Source organism: Populus nigra, chromosome 6 (genome assembly GCF_951802175.1).
Source record: "Populus nigra chromosome 6, ddPopNigr1.1, whole genome shotgun sequence".
NCBI classification, from domain to species: domain Eukaryota; kingdom Viridiplantae; phylum Streptophyta; class Magnoliopsida; order Malpighiales; family Salicaceae; genus Populus; species Populus nigra.
Genome location: NC_084857.1, coordinates 5,372,811 through 5,393,707, shown reverse-complemented (window position 1 = coordinate 5,393,707; position 20,897 = coordinate 5,372,811). Strand labels below are relative to the sequence as shown.

Sequence of the window (20,897 nt, the reverse complement as noted above, 5' to 3'; positions counted from 1 at the left end):
AGAAAAATCATGTGTACATAGGGGGAAAAAATTTGGGTATATGAAAAAATTTGTGTGCACGGCCATTGGAAACCTAAAAAATACCCTACTCCGGAGATTTTAATAAAGATCAACATGACCAGCGAGGTGGTCTGCTATATTAAAAATAAAATAAGAATAATAAAATAAAATAACAATTTAAAGTAGTTAGTTATCTCTGGTATCGGGAAAGGCAAAAAAAAATACCACGGGAAATAAATTGCACTATATAAACGTTACGCTGGAATTTCAATAAAAAAAAACGTAGTAAAAATATTTAAGTTATATAAAATTATTTAATATTGATAATAAACATATCCTGATGAGTTAACTTGAAAATGTTTTGATTTGATTTTTTATCCAATTCAGATTTAAAATTAAACCGTATAAAAATTATTCCAATGTGATCTGATTAACATGATAGGTTTAAAAACAATCTGATTTATCGATAAAAATATCAAGAATAAAATTAAAAGAAATAAAATGATAAAAATAATAAAAAATCTTATGAGCTCACTTTTTATCCAGTGGTTTAAAATTAAATTATAGAAAATTTATATTAATATGACCTAACTAACTTGGTCTGGCTTGGATTTAAAATTAAACTGTATTCAAATAATTTTGATATGATCTAATTAGTTTAACAATATAAAAATAATCTGAATAACTGTAAAAAAAATCCAAATACATGAGAAAAAAAAAGATAAAATTGTGAGAGGAAAAAAGAATAAAATTTTAAAAAGGAGAAATTGAAGAAAAAAAGAGAAGGCTGAATTGAAAATAAAAATAAATATTTATAAATAGTGGAGCATCATTAATTTCCCAAGGTTTTTAGTATTATAGGAGGTTAATTCGGAAGGAGACCCCGGCTCTTGGAAAATATTCAGTCCAAGCTAAATGAAGGCACGCCTTCGGCTCGGCCCATCACAGGCTCGCAACACGATATTTCTGCTACACAGCACACATTTCCATGTAGCTAATACCCATCGACCAATCTGCATAACCAGGACAGAAACATGACATGATTTGTTACAATTTTAAGACATCGCATGAAATGATTCAAATGCTGTCAGTAAACCTTGACATCAATTACCAAGCACTCGTATACTCTTACAATCAGCAACTCTAATTTCGTTGTTCTTTTTACACCTGAGGGGGGCAAAATTCTCTCGTATAACATTCCTATTTTCTGGCAGGAGTTGGTAACAGTTGACCAGAAGTACAAAATAATTTACATTTACAAACCGAACTTCTTCGGTCTCAAGTATGTGGAAGAGCCTTTCTTCAACCCAGGCATTGAGACTTGTTGCTGCCGCTTTGCCCTCTTCTCCCTTTCCTTCTCCCTACTTTCTCTGTCCGTCTCGGCTTGCACCTTCCTCAAATTCTCCATTTCCTCTTCCATTGCTGTTTTCTCTTCTTTCTGCTTTCGCTTGTGCTCCAGCATTGATGTGTCTGAATCTTTCACAGAGAAAAACATTGGTCCCAGCTCAGCCAACCACTGGGGCTCCACTGCAGTGGCGCATTGCATGTACTCCTTTGTTGTCAAGATCAATTCATGATAAACTACATAATCTGGAGTGTAGCCTAAACCATAAAGAGCACTGCTTGGGTGTAAATGACAAGGCATTCCGTTCCGGCAATTAACATACTCCCCGACACCCTTTAATCTCGCTGAATTGTGGAAATATGCAGAGCAGATGGCTTTCCGTACAACGTCCCAATCATACCCACAGGATGTTAGCGGGATTTTTAATGTCTTGAGAATGTCTAGCAGCTGGGATCTAACCTCTCTAGCCTTTCGTAATCCTTTGACATGCAAAAAATGATCATTACACCAATCTCCCCGGTACTGGTGCTCTTTCCACTGCAAGTAAACATTAAGAAGAGTCAAGTGGTCGGACTCTGGCACAAAGAACTTTTCTCTTGCAGCATCACTCTCCTCCACTCTATCCTTGGGCCGGAAAAACACTGATGGCACTGAAAGCATCGACACAATTGTCAAAACCTCATTTATACACTCTAACTGTTCACCTATCAAGAGCATCTTAGCTAGAGGGGGATCCAATGGGAACTCCACCATTTTCCAGCCAAGATCAGTAAGGGCACCAACATTGTTTAGAGCACCCAAGACCCACAACTGGTACATAGAATTAAGGATGTTGTCCTGTGGTGGTGGGTCCATGAAATCAAAGTCCAGCAAATTTTCAATTTTAAGTGACTTGAGCAACAAAACCACATTGCCAAGATTTGTCCGCTGGATCTCTGGAACTGGACTGGGAAGCATTTCATTTAGGTAAGCACTCTCTGTATAAAGCCTATAACATGTGCCCGGACCAGTTCTACCAGCACGCCCAGCACGCTGATCTGCAGCAGCACGACTAACAGGGAAAACTTGGAGAGCATCCATACCCATCTTTGGGTTGTAAACTTTCATTTTTCCATAACCCGTGTCAATGACATAAAAAATTCCATCCACAGTCAAAGAAGTCTCAGCAATGTTGGTGGCAACAATGCATTTGCGGGCCCCATCTTCAGCATTTTGGAATATCTTCGCTTGTAAATCAGCTGGAAGTTGGGAGTATATGGGTAGTATTAAGAGTTTAGGCACTGCTTTCTTGGAGGAGGAGGTAAGCTGTTCCATGCGCTCTGCAAGAGCATGACAGGCCGCCTCAATCTCGTCTTGGCCAGTCATGAAAATGAGAATGTCGCCAGGAGGACTGGTAATGTGGATAGTCATGGCCTGCTTCACTGCACCTTCAACATAATCTTCACAAGGACTTTTACTGTACAAGATATTTACTGGAAATGTTCTCCCAGGGATGTGGAAAATAGGTACACTGCAACAGATTCAGAAATTACTTATGTTGGTCAAATGAATGCAAGACGTGGAGATTATTTTTTCTGAAATTAAAAGAGTTTTAGAATTGAGAAGCTTCTAGTTATGCATAATGTTCTCAAACAGCACATGGAAAAAGAAAAACAACCTTGATACAACGAACATTTTGTTAGTAAAAGCCATTCTTAAGTTACCTCCCAAAGAAATTTGAAAATTTTTGAGCATTTAGAGTTGCAGATGTCACAATGAGTTTGAAGTCACGACGCTGGGCAACCACCTTTTTCAAGATCCCAAACAACACATCAGTGCTTAATGATCTCTCATGTGCTTCATCCATGACAATGACACTGCAACAACCAGCCAACCATTCAGTCTTGTTTTCATAACATTGAAATTTTCTTGTAAAATTATCTAGTTACTCGAAATCTAGAAATTCTCATACCGATACTTATCAAGGTCAGAATCTTTCAGTGTCTCACGCAAGAGTACTCCATCAGTCATGTACTGCAAAATGTAAAGCAAAAATTTTAGAATGTTATAAATCTTGTACAAATTAAAGTACAGGCAAGTGCATATATCTGCTATTTAATAGTTTTTTTACACTTAAATAGTTAAATTTCTCAGGAAACTCTTCTCATCATTGCCAGACGCTGAATTCTATCATTTTCAGGGTTTTCTTCTACTTCCTTTCTTTTCAAAATAACACTTGGTGCTTCTAAGGTACTTTCCATGAACATTCATTATTCCTCCTTTCTTTTGTAATTCACAATCCGGTATTCATTGTCTTTCAGCAACAACAAAAAAAAATCATCACAGGTGGCATTTTCAGAAACCATTATTAAAAATGTTTACTACAACAACTCACCAGTTACTCACCTTAATTATTGTATTTGGCCCGGTCACATCCTCAAAACGAATGGCATAACCTATTTTATCCCCCAATTCAGTGTCCATCTCTTCGCTAACTCTTTTTGCAACACTCATGGCTGCAACACGCCTTGGTTGGGTGCAACCAACTATCCCATTTGTTGTATACCCATCTTCATGGAGATACTATAAAAAAAATAAACAAGTCAGATTCCAGTTACTGAGGTGCATAGATATGCATTTTTACAAACCATTAAAAACTCTATGATAAGAGAAGGAAAATATAAAGGAGAAACCTGTGTCAGTTGAGTTGTCTTTCCTGAACCAGTCTCTCCAACAACAACTATCACTTGATTTTCACGAATGACCTACCCAATGCAGGTTGAAAATAAATGAGATAAAAAGGGCCAGACAGAATTTTTAAACAAGTACTTTGTGCAGTGCACAACAACAGTATGAAAGGGAAATTATACAGTGAATTGTGGTCTATTAAAATGCACAAAAAATAAATCAGTGAAGATGATCAATCACTACAATTTTTTTTTCTTTTACAAGTAGCTTCAAAATCCAAACCCATTAGGAGATAGGAAGGATAGCACAGCAATTCAGCTACAACTCATGGGCATAAAGCACAACCATGATGCCATGCTGAAGAAGGTCCAAGCACCATTGTCGTACAAAACCGCAATAACAAAAATAGGAAAGGAAATGGTAAGTATTTTAGCAGAAACATTCCATGTTCTTCCCCTGATAGATGTGATCAGATCATTAAATTACATTATCTGCTTCTCCAAGTGGATCAACCTTTCCCTCAGCCCTCTGAAAAAGAACCCATCCCCTCTTTCCATAAAATAAAAGGAAAAATGGGAATATGACCAAAACAAGCAGTATATACATTCTTTTCAATGCTTGAATGATGAGGAATCAAATGGTTGCCCAATTATTGTCTGTAAAAATAAGTTAAGGTTATGGAGAAATGTCAAACCTGCAACAACTCATCTCGCACTGAATATATAGGTAGATATTGCCGCTGCTCAGATAGAGTTTTTGACTTTGCAAAATCACTTACAGCTTCCCCCTTTTTCATATGCTGTGCAAATTTTGCATCTTCCTTAAAATCAATTTCACCTTCCTCGCCAACAGCTGCAGTGTCAGCATCAATCTGTGATTGAAACAAACAGTAAATTACCACCTATTTTCAGAATAAGAATGTTTTTTAAATCATATCATCATTATGATATGAAATTATCACCTGTTCAGCAGTTTTCTCTACACCAAGAATATCACCGAGTTTTGAGCCGGCAAGCTCCCAAAACCGCTGACGTGATTTATTCATGCTTTGCTTCTCATGAGTTTCTCTGACCAGAGCAGATCCTTTCCTTGAAATAATGGCCATATCTGAGGTGGGATCTTTTAGGGGCATTATTGGCTCCGCTTGTTTGGTAAAAACAACTCTTCCATCCAGGAAAGGAGGCTTTGTGTCTATAGCAACACAGGATGATGAAAATTTTAGCGAGAAAATAACAATCATGTATATTATTTCTCGTATTAATTAAGCATGACTGTTAGCATAACATTTACTTACCATGTACAAGAAGAATAACCTTGTGCTCTTCCTCATCATCAAACTCAGTCTGCACTTCGGTACCTCTAACTGTCCCAGATCTCATAAGTTGCCGATCCTCCCATTGGGCATTATCAGCACTAAGCTGAGATAACTTTTTGCTTTGAGCAAGTGACATTTTAGTTCCATCTCTTCGAACCTGTTTAATGATGCCACAGTTAGGAAGCAGTGTGATTAACTAAAAAATCATTCATAATACTGAAAAAAAACAGAAGCGGCGGATTAAGCAACTGTATTTAACAAAAACAGCTGAAACATATATCAGTTGTCAAGTATTGATGGACTCAATTACCTAATGATGGAATGCTATATAGCAGAACCACTACTTATCAAAAGCACAACCTGTGCAGTAAAATAACTCTTCAGATTTCTACAATAACTGAAAACAGCATAGTGCGGTACCACATTTCTTTTCTAGGTCTTGCTCCAGGCATGAAATTATGGTAAATAAGACTATTAAGGATTGAAAACACAAAAGCATGTCTAATCAATAGTATCTGTCAAGTAACAGTATAGTCTACTGTTGCACTGTTTGAAATTAAAATTACTGTCAAAGACATAACTTAAATTAAATTAAATTGCTTAAAAAATGAATTCTCTCTTTGGAAAACATAAAAATATAACAAATAACATAACAAAAAAGAAGAGGCAGATCATTACATAGTTTTTTTATGAGTAAATAAAGCTACTAAATAATTTAATTAAGAAACTTCATGGTAGAGTTTATATATATTAGGGTAAACTGCAATATAGATATTTTTGTAATTTTAAAATATTTATGATTATTTTTGTATTTTAAATAAAATAAGCAGCCTTCCATCTCAAGAAGCATCACTTCCCGTGCTTTTTAAGGTAGAAGTTAATATACCTTTAACTTGCTCTTATAAAAATCACCTTCCAGCCTCAAAAGTTAAGCATCTAATTTTTAAGATCATTACCAAACACTTTTTTAGTATTTTTTTTTTAGTATTTTAATTGCTTTGCTTTAAAACAAAGCAACAAAAGTTAGAAAAGTAAGGGACCAAAGAAGCTCTAAAAGGCTGCACAGGCGATATTATGTGTATTGTAATGTTTCATACTTTCAAAATATTTTGGCATATGAATAAATCATTAAAAATGTTATATGTGATTTCATGTATAAGAGTTTGGAAAGAAAAGATGAGGAGGTAAGCTTCCTCCTTTAGCTAATATTTCCAAGGACTACACTGAAGCTTGTTGAAACATAAGGTTAATATAGATAAATTTTGAAGATAGCTATTGCAATGAAATATCATCACATCTATCAAGGCTATTTTTTAATTTGTTATGTATTTTTTTGGTTTTTAATTTTTTTTTAGATATTATTATGTGGATAGAAGTTTGAAAGGAAACATCACAAATATCTTAAAAAGTGAAAGAGAAGTTGGAAAAAGTGAAAATTCCATTAGCTTTTGTGAAAACTATATGGGTGACTTTGAAAGATTTGTTTATACTATAAGAGCCAAAGTGACACATTTCTAAATTTAAAGGGATCAAAAATAATTTGGCATCTCTTAACCAATCACTTTGTGACACACGACAAAACTACTTCACTATTGACAGAACCGTAGCAGCTCCTGCAGTTTTAATATTTTTGTAAATTTCCCGAATCCCAATTGTCTACATGAAAAGAATATGGTGAATTCGAGCCTTACAATGGGCACATGAAATAAATTAAAAGTTAACAAACATTTTGCATCCATCACATACATTATATATGATATGATCAACAGCCTCAAACAATTGACATTCTTGCTTCGAGAAGAAAAACAAAATTGCCACACAAAGAGAGGGGGAAATAGAAAAGGTATTTAGGCATTTCAAGCATACCAGTCTTTTGGCCAACTCTGCCTCCTTTTTCTGGAATGAGGCGTTATCCCCAAGGAAGAATGATGAGCTATCAGCATCGAACATTGTATTGCCTTCTTCTCTATCGTACCTATATTGAAACTCCATTTAGAAGAAAAAAAAATTGTAAGGAATATACTATGATTTCAAATTCTTGAAGAAATCATTGAGAAAAGAAGGATCAGCAATCAAAACAACATTCCTTAGCAGAACTATCGCATAGGAATTAAGGTCACATAGTTGAACTTAGCTAACAAAACTTAAAAAGTCCGTGTAACATGTAAAGCCAAGGAGGATTAAGAAAGTATGCAGATAAAGAAGGGTAACTAAGCATAACTAACGAAACAAAATGACATTTTCAGATCTGTGCAGTTGAATCTTCTTCCAAGAGTTCGATATGACACAGTCATCCTCATAAGCTTATAAAAAAACCCACAAATTTCAATGCCACCAATGATGAATAACTAGCAGTGTTTGCAATCTCATATGAATACCAGAAAACAAATTACCAGGCTCGGTCAGAATTGTATTCCATCTCTTGATGCATACTTTCAGTAATCTCATGATTGTGCTCCTCGGATGAATAAGTTTTATCTCCTTCACCATCCTGCAGAAACAAAGTTAAATATAATAATGACTTCAACAAGTTAAATCACACAAGCGACCATATGAGGCAGAGCATGACCATAAACTACTTCAATGTGAGAGAGATAAAATAGTGTCTTTACAGTACAATCTGCTAGATGTGACTGCTTTTTATATAAAATATTGAAGGGAAAAAAAAGGTGTATGGTGTCAACTAATTAATAATACCTCCAATGATGGCGCACTTGTGGTGGAAAAAGTAAGTTGATGGGACCTCCCACCATATTTAGAAGTGGAAGACCTAAATGATGATCCAGAAGCACGTATTGGAACTGGCGAGGGAGAAATGTGATCCCAAGGAGAAGCAGCAGAACCTGTGTATTACAATAGGAAATGTGCCCGAAGTCAACAAGAGAAAGAAATTAGAACCTCTAGCACCATCTAAAACAAGCAAAATTCCAAAAGAGATTACACTCCCTTGACATACCACTACTGCGAGGTGTGTGGCCACCCATCCATGGGGAAACTAATCGTGCATCAGGTGAGGCACCAACAAACATTGGTGATGGGGAAGGGTGGTGGCGTCGGCTAGTATTATAACTATCCTGCCGAGGTGTTTCTTCCCATTCCCATCTCCCATCATCCCAATCAGACCTGCCTGCAAGATCAACATTTTTGTATTAGAATGAACAAATTCCCAATGGCAGTCTTCTTGAAGTATCTACAAAGAAAGAAAGAAAGAAGGAAAGAAAAGAAAAGGATCCTAAGACAGTTGCAGAAGAATATCTGCAGTTCTAAACTACAGAATCATGCTTGTTCTGGGTTTTCACCTTAGTCTTCTATGTGGGGAGGAATATGGGGGAGGGGGTAAGGAGATGGATCAATAATGGAACATTGTTATTCTTCGAAATAAATAGTTAAAGTTCGCATAACCAAGACATGACAGATGACAATCCCATAAACTGGTATATAGAAATTCTTAAACATGTCAAAATGTTGATCTTGAAAACAGAGTTCCAAGAAATCCTTATTGTTTTTATGTAAGGCAGGGAAATATTTGAGGAGAGACTGGGTTGGAGAGTCTTTTGTTTAATCTCATTATCTTTTGTTGTGGGTTTGTAAAGTGGAAAGGCATTGGATAAAAGCAAAAACAAGAACTGCATACCTGGTGTCCTCCTTGAACCTTCATACCGACTTCGTTTTCTTCCATAGTCTCCATCATACTCCTGTTCATACCGTCCACGTGCTTCCCTTCCACGATACCGTTCTTCACGATCACTGCTGTGCCTGTCTCTCCCCCTCCTGCTTTCATCCCTAGCATCATCTTTAAGGCCCTTTCTATCCCTACCTCGGTCACCTCTCTCACTCCCAGGACTCCTACACTTAACACTCCGGGAGCTCCCGGTATAAGTAGCACAATCCTTCAATTAAGAGACATGGCAAAATTAGACACCATATACAGTATGTACTCTTACAAACCACAAAATCTCGTAAAAATAATTGCTAAATACCAAAGAAGTGTTTAGTGAAAAAGGCACAATAATTCAAGGCATCAAGGTATAATCCCCTTCCACCCTAGTCCCCTGATTTCTACTCAACTATGTTTGTGGGAAAACATTGATTACAGAGAGCCAGTAAGCACATGGAAGTGAAAATAACAGCAGTAATTCTGTTATGGCAGAAACTTATCCCTTCAAATTCTTATAGTAGAACCGTTTAATCAAAACACCTAAAACAGACCAAGGAGTCAAAAGTTACATGTTATGGAATCAAGAAGTCAATAGCTTCTTAGTAGGTTTGTTCAACATATCCAGTTCTACATAGAGATGTTAGCATCATGAACCTCAGAAGTTAGATTTTGTCTCATTAGAATTCAAGGGCAGTTTCATTGTTAAAATTCTACAAGGATCAACAAAATATCACACTATTAATAGATTAAAACTTTTGTCCTATTTCTCATTGCTGTTCTGTAATTTCACCAACCAAAGCTGAAGTAAAAAAATCACTTTCTTGGAAATGCAGTAGTGAGCACCGAAATATCAACAACAAGATTAACTTACATCTGATGACAGATTTTCTCTAGAACGAGGAGTTCCATGTGTGTTACTATGCGATCCCTCTCGAGTCACAGCACTTTCTGGTATGCATAATTCAAAAACAATTAGAAGAGAAAAAAACAGGAAATTTCAGTAAATAAGTAAATAAAAAATAGAACATCTTGAAGATAAGTGAAGTCATACTCTCGCTAGAGGAGGCTTCCCGATATCGCCTATTTACATTTCTGCGTACACCACTCTCACTTCCACCATCGTTTTCTACTTCATCTAATCCAGAAGATTCAGTAGCCTCTTCCTCTTCATCAATCGACGCCATAAAAGAAGTTGTAGCTCTTTCCTTTGGAGCCTTAAATCCTCCTCCATTTGCATCAGATCCTCCTCGTTTCGCAATCGCAAGTACATCTAAACCTAATTTTATCAACTCAAATTTTTAATTTTCTATTTATAATATAGATAAATATATAGATGGAAGGATGGATAAAAAATAATACCTAAAAGTGATTTTCTTTCAGGAGGCCGAAATTCGAGTTTCTCCTTTTTAGGAACAAATAAGCCTCCGGCACCACCATTGCTCTGCTCTGCTTCCATTGTAACTACTGACTTGTCTATATCCATGACTCCACTTTTACTGCTAAATCAAAATTTGACAAAGAGAACGCGTACCTGGGGGTTTGGATCGAGTAGTAGATTAAAACCCTAGACAAATTAGCTGGGAGAGAGAACCAGGTTGGGATTTCACCGACTTTTGAAGGGTCAGAGAAAATCCGGCTGTCATTCGAGAATTAATTAAGAATCTGGCCCTGACTAAATTTGGGCTACAATGCCCACTGAGCCAGTGACTGTTTGTTTGTGACTAGATTCAAAGTCGGCGGTCCAGGCCCATACTTTAAATGGAAACTTTTTCAGTTGATAAATAGTTAGATATCATTTATTATAAGGAGAAAAAAACAAAAACAAAATATATATATATATATATATATACACACACGCAATGTTTCATTATACACGTAGTGTAATGATGTTTTGGGTGGAATGACTATAGTTTAATGATGTTTTTGTCATTTACACACTAAATTATTGAAAGTGTAATTATGAAAGTGTAATTAGATGAGGTATTTTTTTTTTTTTTTTTGCTTATAGTCATTGTCAGATTAATCAGAAACAATATATCTTTTTAATTTTTTAAAGTTCGGTGAAATAACTAAATCATTTTTAAAAGTAAAATTTATATAACAAGCATCTGGGTTTTTTTTTTTGAATTTTCATCTTTTAAAGAAAAATAAATTTACTAAATCACCATCAAATGCAATTTTTTTATATATAAATAGGTGTCTAAAGACTTTTTTGTATTATCATCTTAGTTTTTTAATTATAATTAAGTTGATTGAGGGGATATTTGATATTTTAATAAATATAGATTTTTATTAAAAAAACAAAAATAATTGATGCATGCAACAAACGTGTCATTGTGTGTAAATCCTTTGATGTATAAGGACAGCGTGTGCAGTGTATTGAAGTTGCTAAACAATGCTCTTCACGAAGAGTCGAAGACATTGGAATCATTTTGGTTGCCCTTTCCTCCCTGAATGACGTGTTTGGCCTGCTGGCCTTTGGTTTGCGAATAATGATCTTTTTTTCTCCTTATTTTATCTTACCTTCTCAATTTCAATATGTAGCCCTCTATGTGTTCAAAGTAATATTTTAATTTGTTTTTCATAGTTCTTTATTTTTTTTAATTATTACTTTGTTTTATTTGAAATGATTTATAAAATTAATATTTTTTTGCAATTTCAACCCTTGAAATTAGTGCATTCTCGCTCGAGTCCACATTCTCTCCCGAGTCCCTAAATCATTTTTTTATCTTGAAGTTTAAAACTTTCAATTGAATCCCTTTATCTATATTTGTTGGTAGATTCCGCCCAATTTTGTGTTCTGCTCGAAAATAGAAGCTGTTTTGTAGACATTCTTTCCTGAATATTTAAGGATTCAACTGACATTTAAAACTGTATTTGGATGGAATTAAAATTTGGATATAATTACAGGGTTAAGTTGGAGTTCCATTTTCTTTTTCAGCTCCAGGAGCTGTAGAGCCCTTGGATAGCTTTAAAAAAAAACGAAAAGAAAAGAAGAGCCCATGGATACTGGATAGCTAAGGTTTTTGGACAGGGGAAAAATGGGAATTAATTATTATGATATCACTAATATGCCCCAGGGTAGAATAAGAGTTGTGGCAGAAAGAAAAACTTTTGAAAGACATCTGATAATGACATTTGATTTTAATTTTTAATTTATCTTTACTAACAATTTTAGATAAAAATGAGTTAAGCCCTCTTGGTTGCTGATTTTTTTAAAAAAAAATTCTTGAAAAGTGATTTAATTTTTGATATTTGATAATATTATGAAAATAAAAGTTTAAAAATAATTTTCAGTATTTGACTATATTATGAAAAATAAATTAAAAAATAACTTATTAATGTTTTATTTTTATAATTTATTAATAAAATGAGAACTAAATTTGACAAATAAAAAAAATTAAAAAGATGAAATTAAAAAATTATTTTTATAAATTATTTCAAATAAAATAGAAATAAATTAAAATAATAAAAATCAAATCTAACAATAAAAAAATTGAAAGAGAATGAAATTTTTTTAAAAAATTATTTTTATAAATTATTTTAAATAAAATAAATAGTACTAAGAAAATAGGAACAAAACCTGACAGATAAAATATTTTAATTAAAAAAATAAGAGAAAATTAAATAAAAATTAAAAGAATGAGTATCAAAGTTCATATAAAAATCAAATTAAATCAAATTTTAAGGTAAAAAATTAAAAAAATAAAATTAAAAATAAAAACAAAATATATAGCAATCAAAAGATTAATGATCAAATTTAATATAATCAATAATTAACAAAATATTTTTTAATTTTATCAACTTCTCGAAGTATTTTTTGTTCAAAATAAAAGGGATACTTATAAAAACTAAGCCACAATTTTTTTTAATAGAAAAATATTTTTCAATAATTAATTTTTCTAATGATAAACAAATATAAAAAAATTTAAAAAATAATTTACAATACATTATTTTCCACGAACAAACAGGGTATGAGTCCATTTAATAGAGCCTATGAATTATGAATTTTAAATTTAAGTCATAATTCGAAGGTTATTTTTTTTATAAATAATATATGAAGAAAATAATTTTAAATTTAAAACATATTTAATGAAAAAAATTGAAAATGATTTTGTTTTAAAGAATGCAGTACAAGTTAAAATCTGTGAGTTGAAAGTTAAAGATTTTATTTTTTTTACTGGAATAAAGTTTTGATTCAATTCTGTATCAAACTTTTGATTAAAGTCTAAAGCTATTTGTAACAAATATGCTTAAATAAAAATTTTATTATAAAATTGAATACAAATTTTGCTTTGATAGGAAATTAACATTTGCATAAGTGATACCAAGTATAATCTGTTATGTGTGCAAATAATTAAATTTTACAATTAATTTAATTTATTTTAAGTTTGTTTGGCTATAAATAATTTTGGCTTTGATTGAAATTTGAAAAATTTAGCTTATGAACTATAACCTATACTACATTTAAATTATATTACTAAACATACTCTTATTAAAAGTCATTTTAACTTATTGTTGCTATGAATTATTTTTCATAAACAACTTTTGAATTACAAATCAAAATAAAAAAATTATTTTTCGTAAGTAAAGCAAAGTATCTGTACACACGACAGAGGAGAATTAGTTGAAGCAATCGTCCCACAGAATTTCCACCGGTAAAGTGGAGTATGTGATTAGATTCTCTTCCACAACTCAATAACCCTAAGGACCTCAGGCAGTCTAGCTATACTGGCTTTCATGATGAGTCCATTATTCCATGAATATTGTTGCGAATCTTTCAATCAGCTAGTCTTAGAAAATGGATGCTGAAAGCCACTTAACCAAGCAAGAATTGAATTCTGTTTATGATATGAACAAAAGGAACATATTCGTTGTTTGAGATTCCTTTCATGCTTGATGTACAATGATGAATCAAATACAATTGTCAGCTCCAGCCTCCAATGAAGGCTCGAGATGGTGCTACTTTGAAAATCTCTCCAATTTTAGCTAGTGTTATGAAAACCATGTTCTCCATGCTTTCCCTTTACAAAATCTGTGGACACCCTCTTGACAGTTCTATAAAAAGGAGTGGTTATAGTTCTTGCTTCATTTCAAAGCAGATTCTTTTAACTTGTTGCTGTTTATAAAGAGAGCCTAGTCTGATTGGAACACTCACAACTTATTAAAAGCCCTGAACAACTTCAAGGCAAATTCCTGGGCTAAAAAATGGTGAGCAAACAGAGCAGTCCTCGAGCAGATTCGTTAGACCATCGTACGGATCTTCTATCGCCCGCTGTGGCAGGAGAGACTGTGAACATGATGACCATGGAGCCGTCCTGGCAACTTAGTATTGATAAGTTCCGGTTGCCAGAGAGACGGATGGATTCTCATTATGGCTTTGGATATTTTCTTAAGAGACCGAGTGAGCTTTCCATTGATTTTTAATGTCATCAATTAAATGCTTAAAACACTAGTTGCCTATGAATTTAAGGATTTCTTCCCCCCCACCCTTCTCTGGCAGGGAGACACAAGAAAATTTCAGAGTACTACAGATGGCAGGAAAAGCTTCTCGAGGGATTCAATGAAGTGGAATCATTCGTTGAATTGGGCATTTCGCAAGGAAGCTTAACGGAGGTTTATTGTTTTCGTCCTTTTCCTTTCCTTCTCTTTTTTTCCTATATGTTTTTCAATCCCTCAAATCAAATACGAGTGCTTGTAGGAGCGGAACCACAATTTGTCCCAAGTCATAACTATTTTGAGACCATAATCTTATAGTAACTCGGTTCTGTTTCAATCATTTTAATTTGTTCCCAATTGACTCTCATGAAGATTTCTCTCTATCATGTTATCTTTGTTATGCTTAAAACTTGTTTTTTTGGTTCAGGATGAAATGAAACAACTTGCAAGGAATGAGAGAGTGGCAATATGTGCATCAAATGTAGCCAACTTGGTGCTTTTCTTGGCTAAAGTGTATGCTTCTTTTGAGAGCAGATCATTGGCAGTGATAGCTTCAACTTTGGACTCCCTCTTGGATCTATTGGCAGGATTTATTCTGTGGTTCACTGCTTACGCTATGAAAAAACCAAATCAATATCGATATCCTATTGGCAAGCAAAGAATGCAACCTGTGGTAGGCCTTATTCCCTAAGCTGATCTTGAAATAAAAGCTGTCTATGCCCTTCTTGTTCATTGTTTTTCAGTGCCTTGAAAGTGGGTGATTCGAAATCAAGCATTCGAATCCTCAAAACCTCAACTTTAAGTCTTCGTTGCTAGATCAACGTCCCTGGAAACAATTGTCCATAAAGCACTCCAGCATTGGTGCATCGTTTAGCAGAAACACTCAAAATTATGCAATACTTCATTTGCTGCCTTTTGCCTCGAGTGGCTTTAATGAAACCTTTAGGTCATTGAAGAAGGTACAAGTATGGTATATGTTAAATAATATTTATATAGTCTTATTTATTAAGGATAGAATAGTACTTTCAGTTTAATCTATATATACTTTATTTGTATTTAAGTTAAGACTAAGCACTTATAATATACAGATGATTCAGAATTTTAACCTTCTTTTTGTATTTGATCTTAATTATTTTAACAGTACACAGTAGTAACCAAGTCCAATGAGAGTGTATCAATCAAAACTGCGTAATTAAGGTTATCAATTGTTTAAGCCTTCTTATGTATATATTGTGCTTTTTCACTGACCCAAGGTACTTTTTTTTTCAGGGAATAGTTATTTTTGCATCAGTAATGGCAACTCTTGGATTACAGATATTGTTCGAGTCAGGAAGAGAACTTGTTACAAGGGTAGATGCAACATTCATTAATCTACACTACAACTGCTATATTATCAGAAAGCATTTAAAGTCATCTTTAATTAACTTTATGCAGGCTCAACCAGAAAGAGATCCTAACAAAGAAAAATGGATGATTGGCATTATGGTCTCTGTCACAGTGGTAAAATTTGTGCTCGTGGTATATTGCCGCAGATTCAACAATGAAATTGTCAGGACATATGCTCAAGATCACTTTTTTGATGTCATTACTAATTCAATCGGTCTAGGGTCAGCAGTGTTAGCTATCAAGTTTTACTGGTGGATTGATCCTATTGGAGCCATCCTTGTAAGTTGACGGTGTTAGCTAACGATTCAGAATTATTCAGTAATATTGGTATATGCTCCCTCTTTTCAGTTTATTATAGTATAGGAACAACTGATATATTGAAACTGAACTGCAGATAGCTTTATATACAATGAGCAATTGGGGAAAGACAGTGGTGGATAATGTTCGGTCATTAATAGGGAGGACAGCTCCACCAGAGTATTTAGCTAAGCTGACGTATCTAATCTGGAACCATCACAAGGAGATTAAGCACATCGAAACCGTTAGAGCATACACATTTGGTTGTCAGTACTTTGTGGAGGTTCATATAGTCTTGCCACAGGACATGTCTCTTGATCAAGCGCATGATATTGGAGAGACACTTGAAGAGAAGCTAGAACAACTTCCTGGAGTTGAGAGAGCTTTTGTCCATGTGGATTTTGATACCACTCATCATCTGGAGCACAAGTCCAAACGTCCAGGAATATTCTGAAAGAAAATCCCTTAATGGAGACTACCTTGTTATGGTTCAAGGCATAACGAACACTTTCCGGGATCTTCCTGAGGACATCTTCAATTAACGATGGAAATAACAAATCGAATCTTACTGAAGGAATTATATGAAACAAGCTGATCGTATGATAAGTGAGTATCTATAAACTTGAAGAGGTGTAGAAACTTGGTAGCTTGGATTGATATTTATCTGTGGGGGGGAAACTTATAAGGGGTGTTGGGGATGGAAGAAAGCAGTTGTTTTGTTTACTGGGATATTTGTTTTGTCATTTAAGTTGGGATTTTGGCAACTTGTATTTGTTTATATTAAACTTTCAATTCATTAATGAGCTTAATAGTGTTTAGTAACGTGTGATCCTCTGAACTGCCATCCCCTTCAAGAAAAAAGAAAGCAGAAAAAAGGAACGAAGCATTATGCTTGATGACTGATCTTGAGCATGCTTTCGGGGAGCCAGCATATCCCTTTCAATAGTAGCATGCTCAAGATCGGTCATCGAGCATGATGCTAGTGGCAACTCTTCATCTGTTATGCAACCGTGACTCTCTGTTTAAACAAGCATATAGTTTACGAAATATAACTTCCTTTTGCTAGTGGATTAGTTGCTTTGATTATTATAACAAAGCTTTGCTAGTGGGTTAGTTGTTCTATGTGTGTTAATCTTGATCTTGTGTTTGTCTTCTCATACTTTTGTGATTGGTGATAATTAAACCGTGAGCTGCGAATGAAATGAAGATATTCCTGCTAGGATTCCTTTCATACTAGACCAGCAAAACCTTAAATTAAATAAACTCAAGTCAGACTAACAAGGCATGAATGGTGACGGTATTATCTTTAACAACTTCTTTAATTTCAGAAAAGTTGTTAGCGCTAAACTAATAATATTAACCATGGCTTATACTTCGTTAAATATAATGATTCATAGTATTTTATCCTTTAAACTAAGATGGCTTGATATGTTTTAATGTTTATAAAATGTCCCATCTTATCAGCTTTCATTTCTTGTGTTTCTATCTATTTAAGGAGTGACAATCCTACCTTCTCTGCAAGCAAAAACTCTTCCGCCGACAAAAAATGGTTACTAGTCCCCGAATCGATTCGTTTGACTATAGAACCGAGCTTTTATCACCTCCCCCACCTGGCGAGAATGCTTCGGTCACAAGCGTGCCATCATGGCGTCTTAATATGGATAAATTTCAGCTGCCGGAGAGGCGTGGAGATTCCGATGTTGGCTTAGGAAGTTTTTTTAAGACAATGAGTAACGTTTCACTTTTGGTCATGCTATCAATTGTTTTGGTTCTATAAAACAGGAACAGCTCTTGAATATTTGTTTTCTGATTAATATTTGATAAGTTTGATGATCTCTAGCTTTAATTTAATCTTTTATTCTCCATCCAGTGAGACAGAGGAAAATTGCAGAATACTACAGGAAGCAGGAAGAGCTTCTCGAGGGGTTCAATGAAGTGGACTCATTCACCGAGTTGGGTGTTTTGCGCGAGGGCTTGACTGAGGTTTGTTGCCTAGCTTAACTTAACTGTTCAATATCATTCACACCTGCCAGAAAACAGCATGTGAAGTGCCACGTAGACAATTTCCTGATGCCTAATAGTACCATCCAAATCAACTGGCCTGGAAAGCTTCAAATTAACAAATATCTTAATCAAAATTCAATACGCTTCCTATGATGGTGATACAGAATGAAATGAAGCAGCTAGCAAAGAGGGAGAAGATAGCAATATATGCATCCAATGTGGCAAACTTGGTGCTTTTCGTGGCAAAAGTTTATGCTTCGGTTCAGAGTAGATCAATGGCTGTCATAGCATCAACCTTGGACTCTCTCTTGGATCTCTTGTCAGGTTTCATTCTGTGGTATACTGATCATGCTATGAAGAAACAGAATCAGTACCAGTATCCCATTGGCAAGCAGAGGATGCAACCTGTGGTGGGTTTTCTCTCTCTTTCTTTTCCATCAATTTTGAAACTAAAACTCATGTTTCACACCTTAACTTGCCAAATGAAATCAAACCTTTTCTTCCGAGGAGAAAAATAAAGTTGGAGAGATTTTCGTCAGGTCTTTATGTAAGCCCATAATAAGCATTGATTTGACCATCAACTAATCAAACTGTTTACAGGGGATAGTAGTTTTTGCATCAGTAATGGCAACTCTTGGGCTACAAATATTGTTTGAATCAGGAAGAGAACTTATTACAAAGGTATGCAACACGAGTGCTGATTATTTCGTGGTTCAACAGACGGCATATAAGATCAACGAGTTATTTAGGCACTAGCCAAATCGGTCATATGCATATGCTAAACTTGGTATCTACTCTACGCAGGCTCAACCAGACAGGGATCCTACCAAACTAAAATGGATGATTGGTATCATGGTTTCAGCTACAATAGTAAAATTTGTACTCATGGTATACTGTCGCAGATTCGAAAATGAAATTGTCAGGGCATATGCTCAAGATCATTTATTCGATGTCATTACTAATTGTACTGGTCTAGCCTCAGCTGTATTGGCTATCAAATTCTTCTGGTGGCTCGATCCTATCGGAGCTATACTTGTGAGTCATTGGCGTTGACACCGAGTTAATCAATTTTTTATCCAGCTAGTAGCTTACTGATTTAACCATAATTAATTGTAATGCAGATAGCTCTATACACAATGAGCAATTGGGCAAGTACAGTGATGGAGAACGTTTGGTCGTTGATCGGGAGGACAGCCCCACCAGAATATTTAGCAAAACTGACGTATCTAATCTGGAATCATCATGAAGAGATTAAGCAAATCGATACCGTTAGGGCATACACATTTGGTAGTCATTACTTCGTGGAAGCTGATATTGTCCTGCCAGAGGACATGTCCCTTGGTCACGCGCATAACATTGGAGAGACACTTCAAGAGAAGCTTGAACAACTTTCTGAAGTCGAGCGAGCTTTCGTTCATATCGATTTCGAATACACTCATCAGCCAGAACACAAGCCGAAGCGAGCTAGCTAGAAGGAACAAAATCATGGCCAAGATTGTGGATCATTTGATCTGGTTAATTGAGTTATATGCCTACTTTTATTGTGATTAAGTAAATAGAATGAGCTAGTCATTACCGGCCTGATTCCTTTCAGGAGTAACAATGGATTTAAGAATATTAACAATAATATGATTTGAGGGTGTTGCCGGATGGTTAAAGGTATATTCCCTTTTTAGTCATGAGGATTAGTTCAAATCTCAAATCAGGTTGTGGGAAATAAAATTATCACAAATTCCTTGATTTCTAATCTTCGCGTTTTTAGAGACGTTCTGCTCTCCCTTTGTCAACCATCAGGGACAGCAAGATGATAATTTCCGTGAGTATTATCAAACCCGTACTAAATTCCTTCCTTCCCCGTTTCCACTTGTCTGGTTAAAACGTTGTAGAGAGGTGGCATCCACGTATATCTGCTGCCCCTCCCATTTGTTCGATGAAATGCCTCAGTGAGCTATGAAACTGTTCTTGTAAGGTTTCTTAATAGTTTCCATGTTCTCTCCCTTGCATTTTGTTTGTTTAGAATCCGAAGAAAATAAAATGGAATTTGAAGCTTTTCTCCCTTTTGTTCTTGCTCACATGAGAATGATGTCTTCTATGCCTGTCAACGAGACTTACACTGGGATTTTGTCTTCAGTAGTGTTGTTGATTGCTAAACGTTTAAAAAAAAAAACTTGGGAGAATTTTAAAGAACAATCAGCATCTTAAATTGAAAAATGATTTTGTTTTTGTTTGCTTGTTTTGAATTATTTTTTTTTTGGTAATTTTACATTTGTATATAAAAATTAAAAGAGGGCATGCCATAGTTCTACAAGTTGATCAAACACAAAAAAACCAAATGGCCCTAAAGACCATAAAAACAAAGAAACACATCAAAGCTAAACTATTGAGCACATTACATAGCTAGAGATACAAACTAACTATCAACCCAGAAAACTTCATTGCTCAGCTTCCAAACTTGATGAATCCATATCCTTTCTTGTGCTATGGGGACATTCCTTACCAAATCAAGTTTGTCCCGAATAAAACCTTCAACTTAATTAAAAACAAGTTGTGGCTTTTTGATTTACCAGTAATTAAAAACAAGTTGTGGCTTTTTGATTTACCAGCAAAGATCCTTGCATTCCTTTACTGTCAAATGCAGTAAACTGAGGCTGCAAAGCTTTGCTTAAAGCAACTTTACTAAAAGTTTTACCCTTCCATGTTTAGCCGATGACTTTTTATATATGCCACCATAAGATTAAGATCCTTAATTTTATATTAATGATGGAGATGTTATTTGATTCATATTT

The 20,897-nt window shown here is 34.7% G+C and overlaps 3 protein-coding genes across 4 annotated transcripts; 2 read left to right on the top strand and 1 right to left on the bottom strand.

The window, feature by feature from the left end:
- Nucleotides 1-1,073: 1,073 nt before the first annotated feature.
- LOC133697777 (pre-mRNA-splicing factor ATP-dependent RNA helicase DEAH7) lies at nt 1,074-10,629 on the bottom strand. The gene is made up of 16 exons (XM_062120544.1): nt 10,345-10,629; nt 10,037-10,261; nt 9,857-9,933; nt 8,962-9,217; nt 8,284-8,454; nt 8,025-8,170; nt 7,721-7,818; nt 7,194-7,302; nt 5,307-5,484; nt 4,974-5,203; nt 4,707-4,883; nt 4,018-4,089; nt 3,731-3,907; nt 3,297-3,358; nt 3,049-3,201; nt 1,074-2,855 (listed from the first exon to the last, which is right to left on the bottom strand). The coding sequence occupies exons 1-16, from the start codon at nt 10,466-10,468 to the stop codon at nt 1,256-1,258; spliced, it is 3,855 nt and encodes a 1,284-aa protein (XP_061976528.1). The 5' UTR covers nt 10,469-10,629; the 3' UTR covers nt 1,074-1,255.
- A 3,336-nt stretch (nt 10,630-13,965) lies between these two features.
- LOC133697778 (metal tolerance protein 9-like) lies at nt 13,966-16,925 on the top strand. Its single transcript, XM_062120546.1, has 6 exons — nt 13,966-14,389; nt 14,489-14,601; nt 14,852-15,097; nt 15,694-15,774; nt 15,859-16,089; nt 16,205-16,925. The coding sequence occupies exons 1-6, from the start codon at nt 14,194-14,196 to the stop codon at nt 16,559-16,561; spliced, it is 1,224 nt and encodes a 407-aa protein (XP_061976530.1). The 5' UTR covers nt 13,966-14,193; the 3' UTR covers nt 16,562-16,925.
- Nucleotides 16,574-19,858, top strand: LOC133697779 (metal tolerance protein 9-like). Of its 2 annotated transcripts, XM_062120547.1 has the most exons (7): nt 16,574-16,713; nt 17,603-17,837; nt 17,978-18,090; nt 18,276-18,521; nt 18,712-18,792; nt 18,916-19,146; nt 19,233-19,858. In XM_062120547.1, the coding sequence occupies exons 2-7, from the start codon at nt 17,654-17,656 to the stop codon at nt 19,581-19,583; spliced, it is 1,206 nt and encodes a 401-aa protein (XP_061976531.1). In that variant the 5' UTR covers nt 16,574-16,713; nt 17,603-17,653; the 3' UTR covers nt 19,584-19,858. The 2 variants fall into 2 exon arrangements, with proteins under 2 accessions (XP_061976531.1, XP_061976532.1); XM_062120548.1 differs by lacking the exon at nt 17,603-17,837 and having other exon boundaries at nt 16,580-16,713.
- The last annotated feature ends 1,039 nt before the right edge of the window (nt 19,859-20,897 follow it).

Coding starts and splice junctions, on each gene's coding strand:
- LOC133697777 (XM_062120544.1), bottom strand. CDS start 10,468: ATGGATATAGACAAGTCAGTAGTTACAATGGAAGCAGAGCAGAGCAAT. Junction 5,485..7,193: donor CAGAGTTGGCCAAAAGACTG/GTATGCTTGAAA, acceptor ATCATTAAACAG/GTTCGAAGAGATGGAACTAA. Junction 3,359..3,730: donor GGCCAAATACAATAATTAAG/GTGAGTAACTGG, acceptor TACATTTTGCAG/TACATGACTGATGGAGTACT.
- LOC133697778 (XM_062120546.1), top strand. CDS start 14,194: ATGGTGAGCAAACAGAGCAGTCCTCGAGCAGATTCGTTAGACCATCGT. Junction 14,390..14,488: donor ATATTTTCTTAAGAGACCGA/GTGAGCTTTCCA, acceptor CTTCTCTGGCAG/GGAGACACAAGAAAATTTCA. Junction 16,090..16,204: donor ATCCTATTGGAGCCATCCTT/GTAAGTTGACGG, acceptor ACTGAACTGCAG/ATAGCTTTATATACAATGAG.
- LOC133697779 (XM_062120547.1), top strand. CDS start 17,654: ATGGTTACTAGTCCCCGAATCGATTCGTTTGACTATAGAACCGAGCTT. Junction 18,091..18,275: donor TGCGCGAGGGCTTGACTGAG/GTTTGTTGCCTA, acceptor ATGGTGATACAG/AATGAAATGAAGCAGCTAGC. Junction 19,147..19,232: donor ATCCTATCGGAGCTATACTT/GTGAGTCATTGG, acceptor ATTGTAATGCAG/ATAGCTCTATACACAATGAG.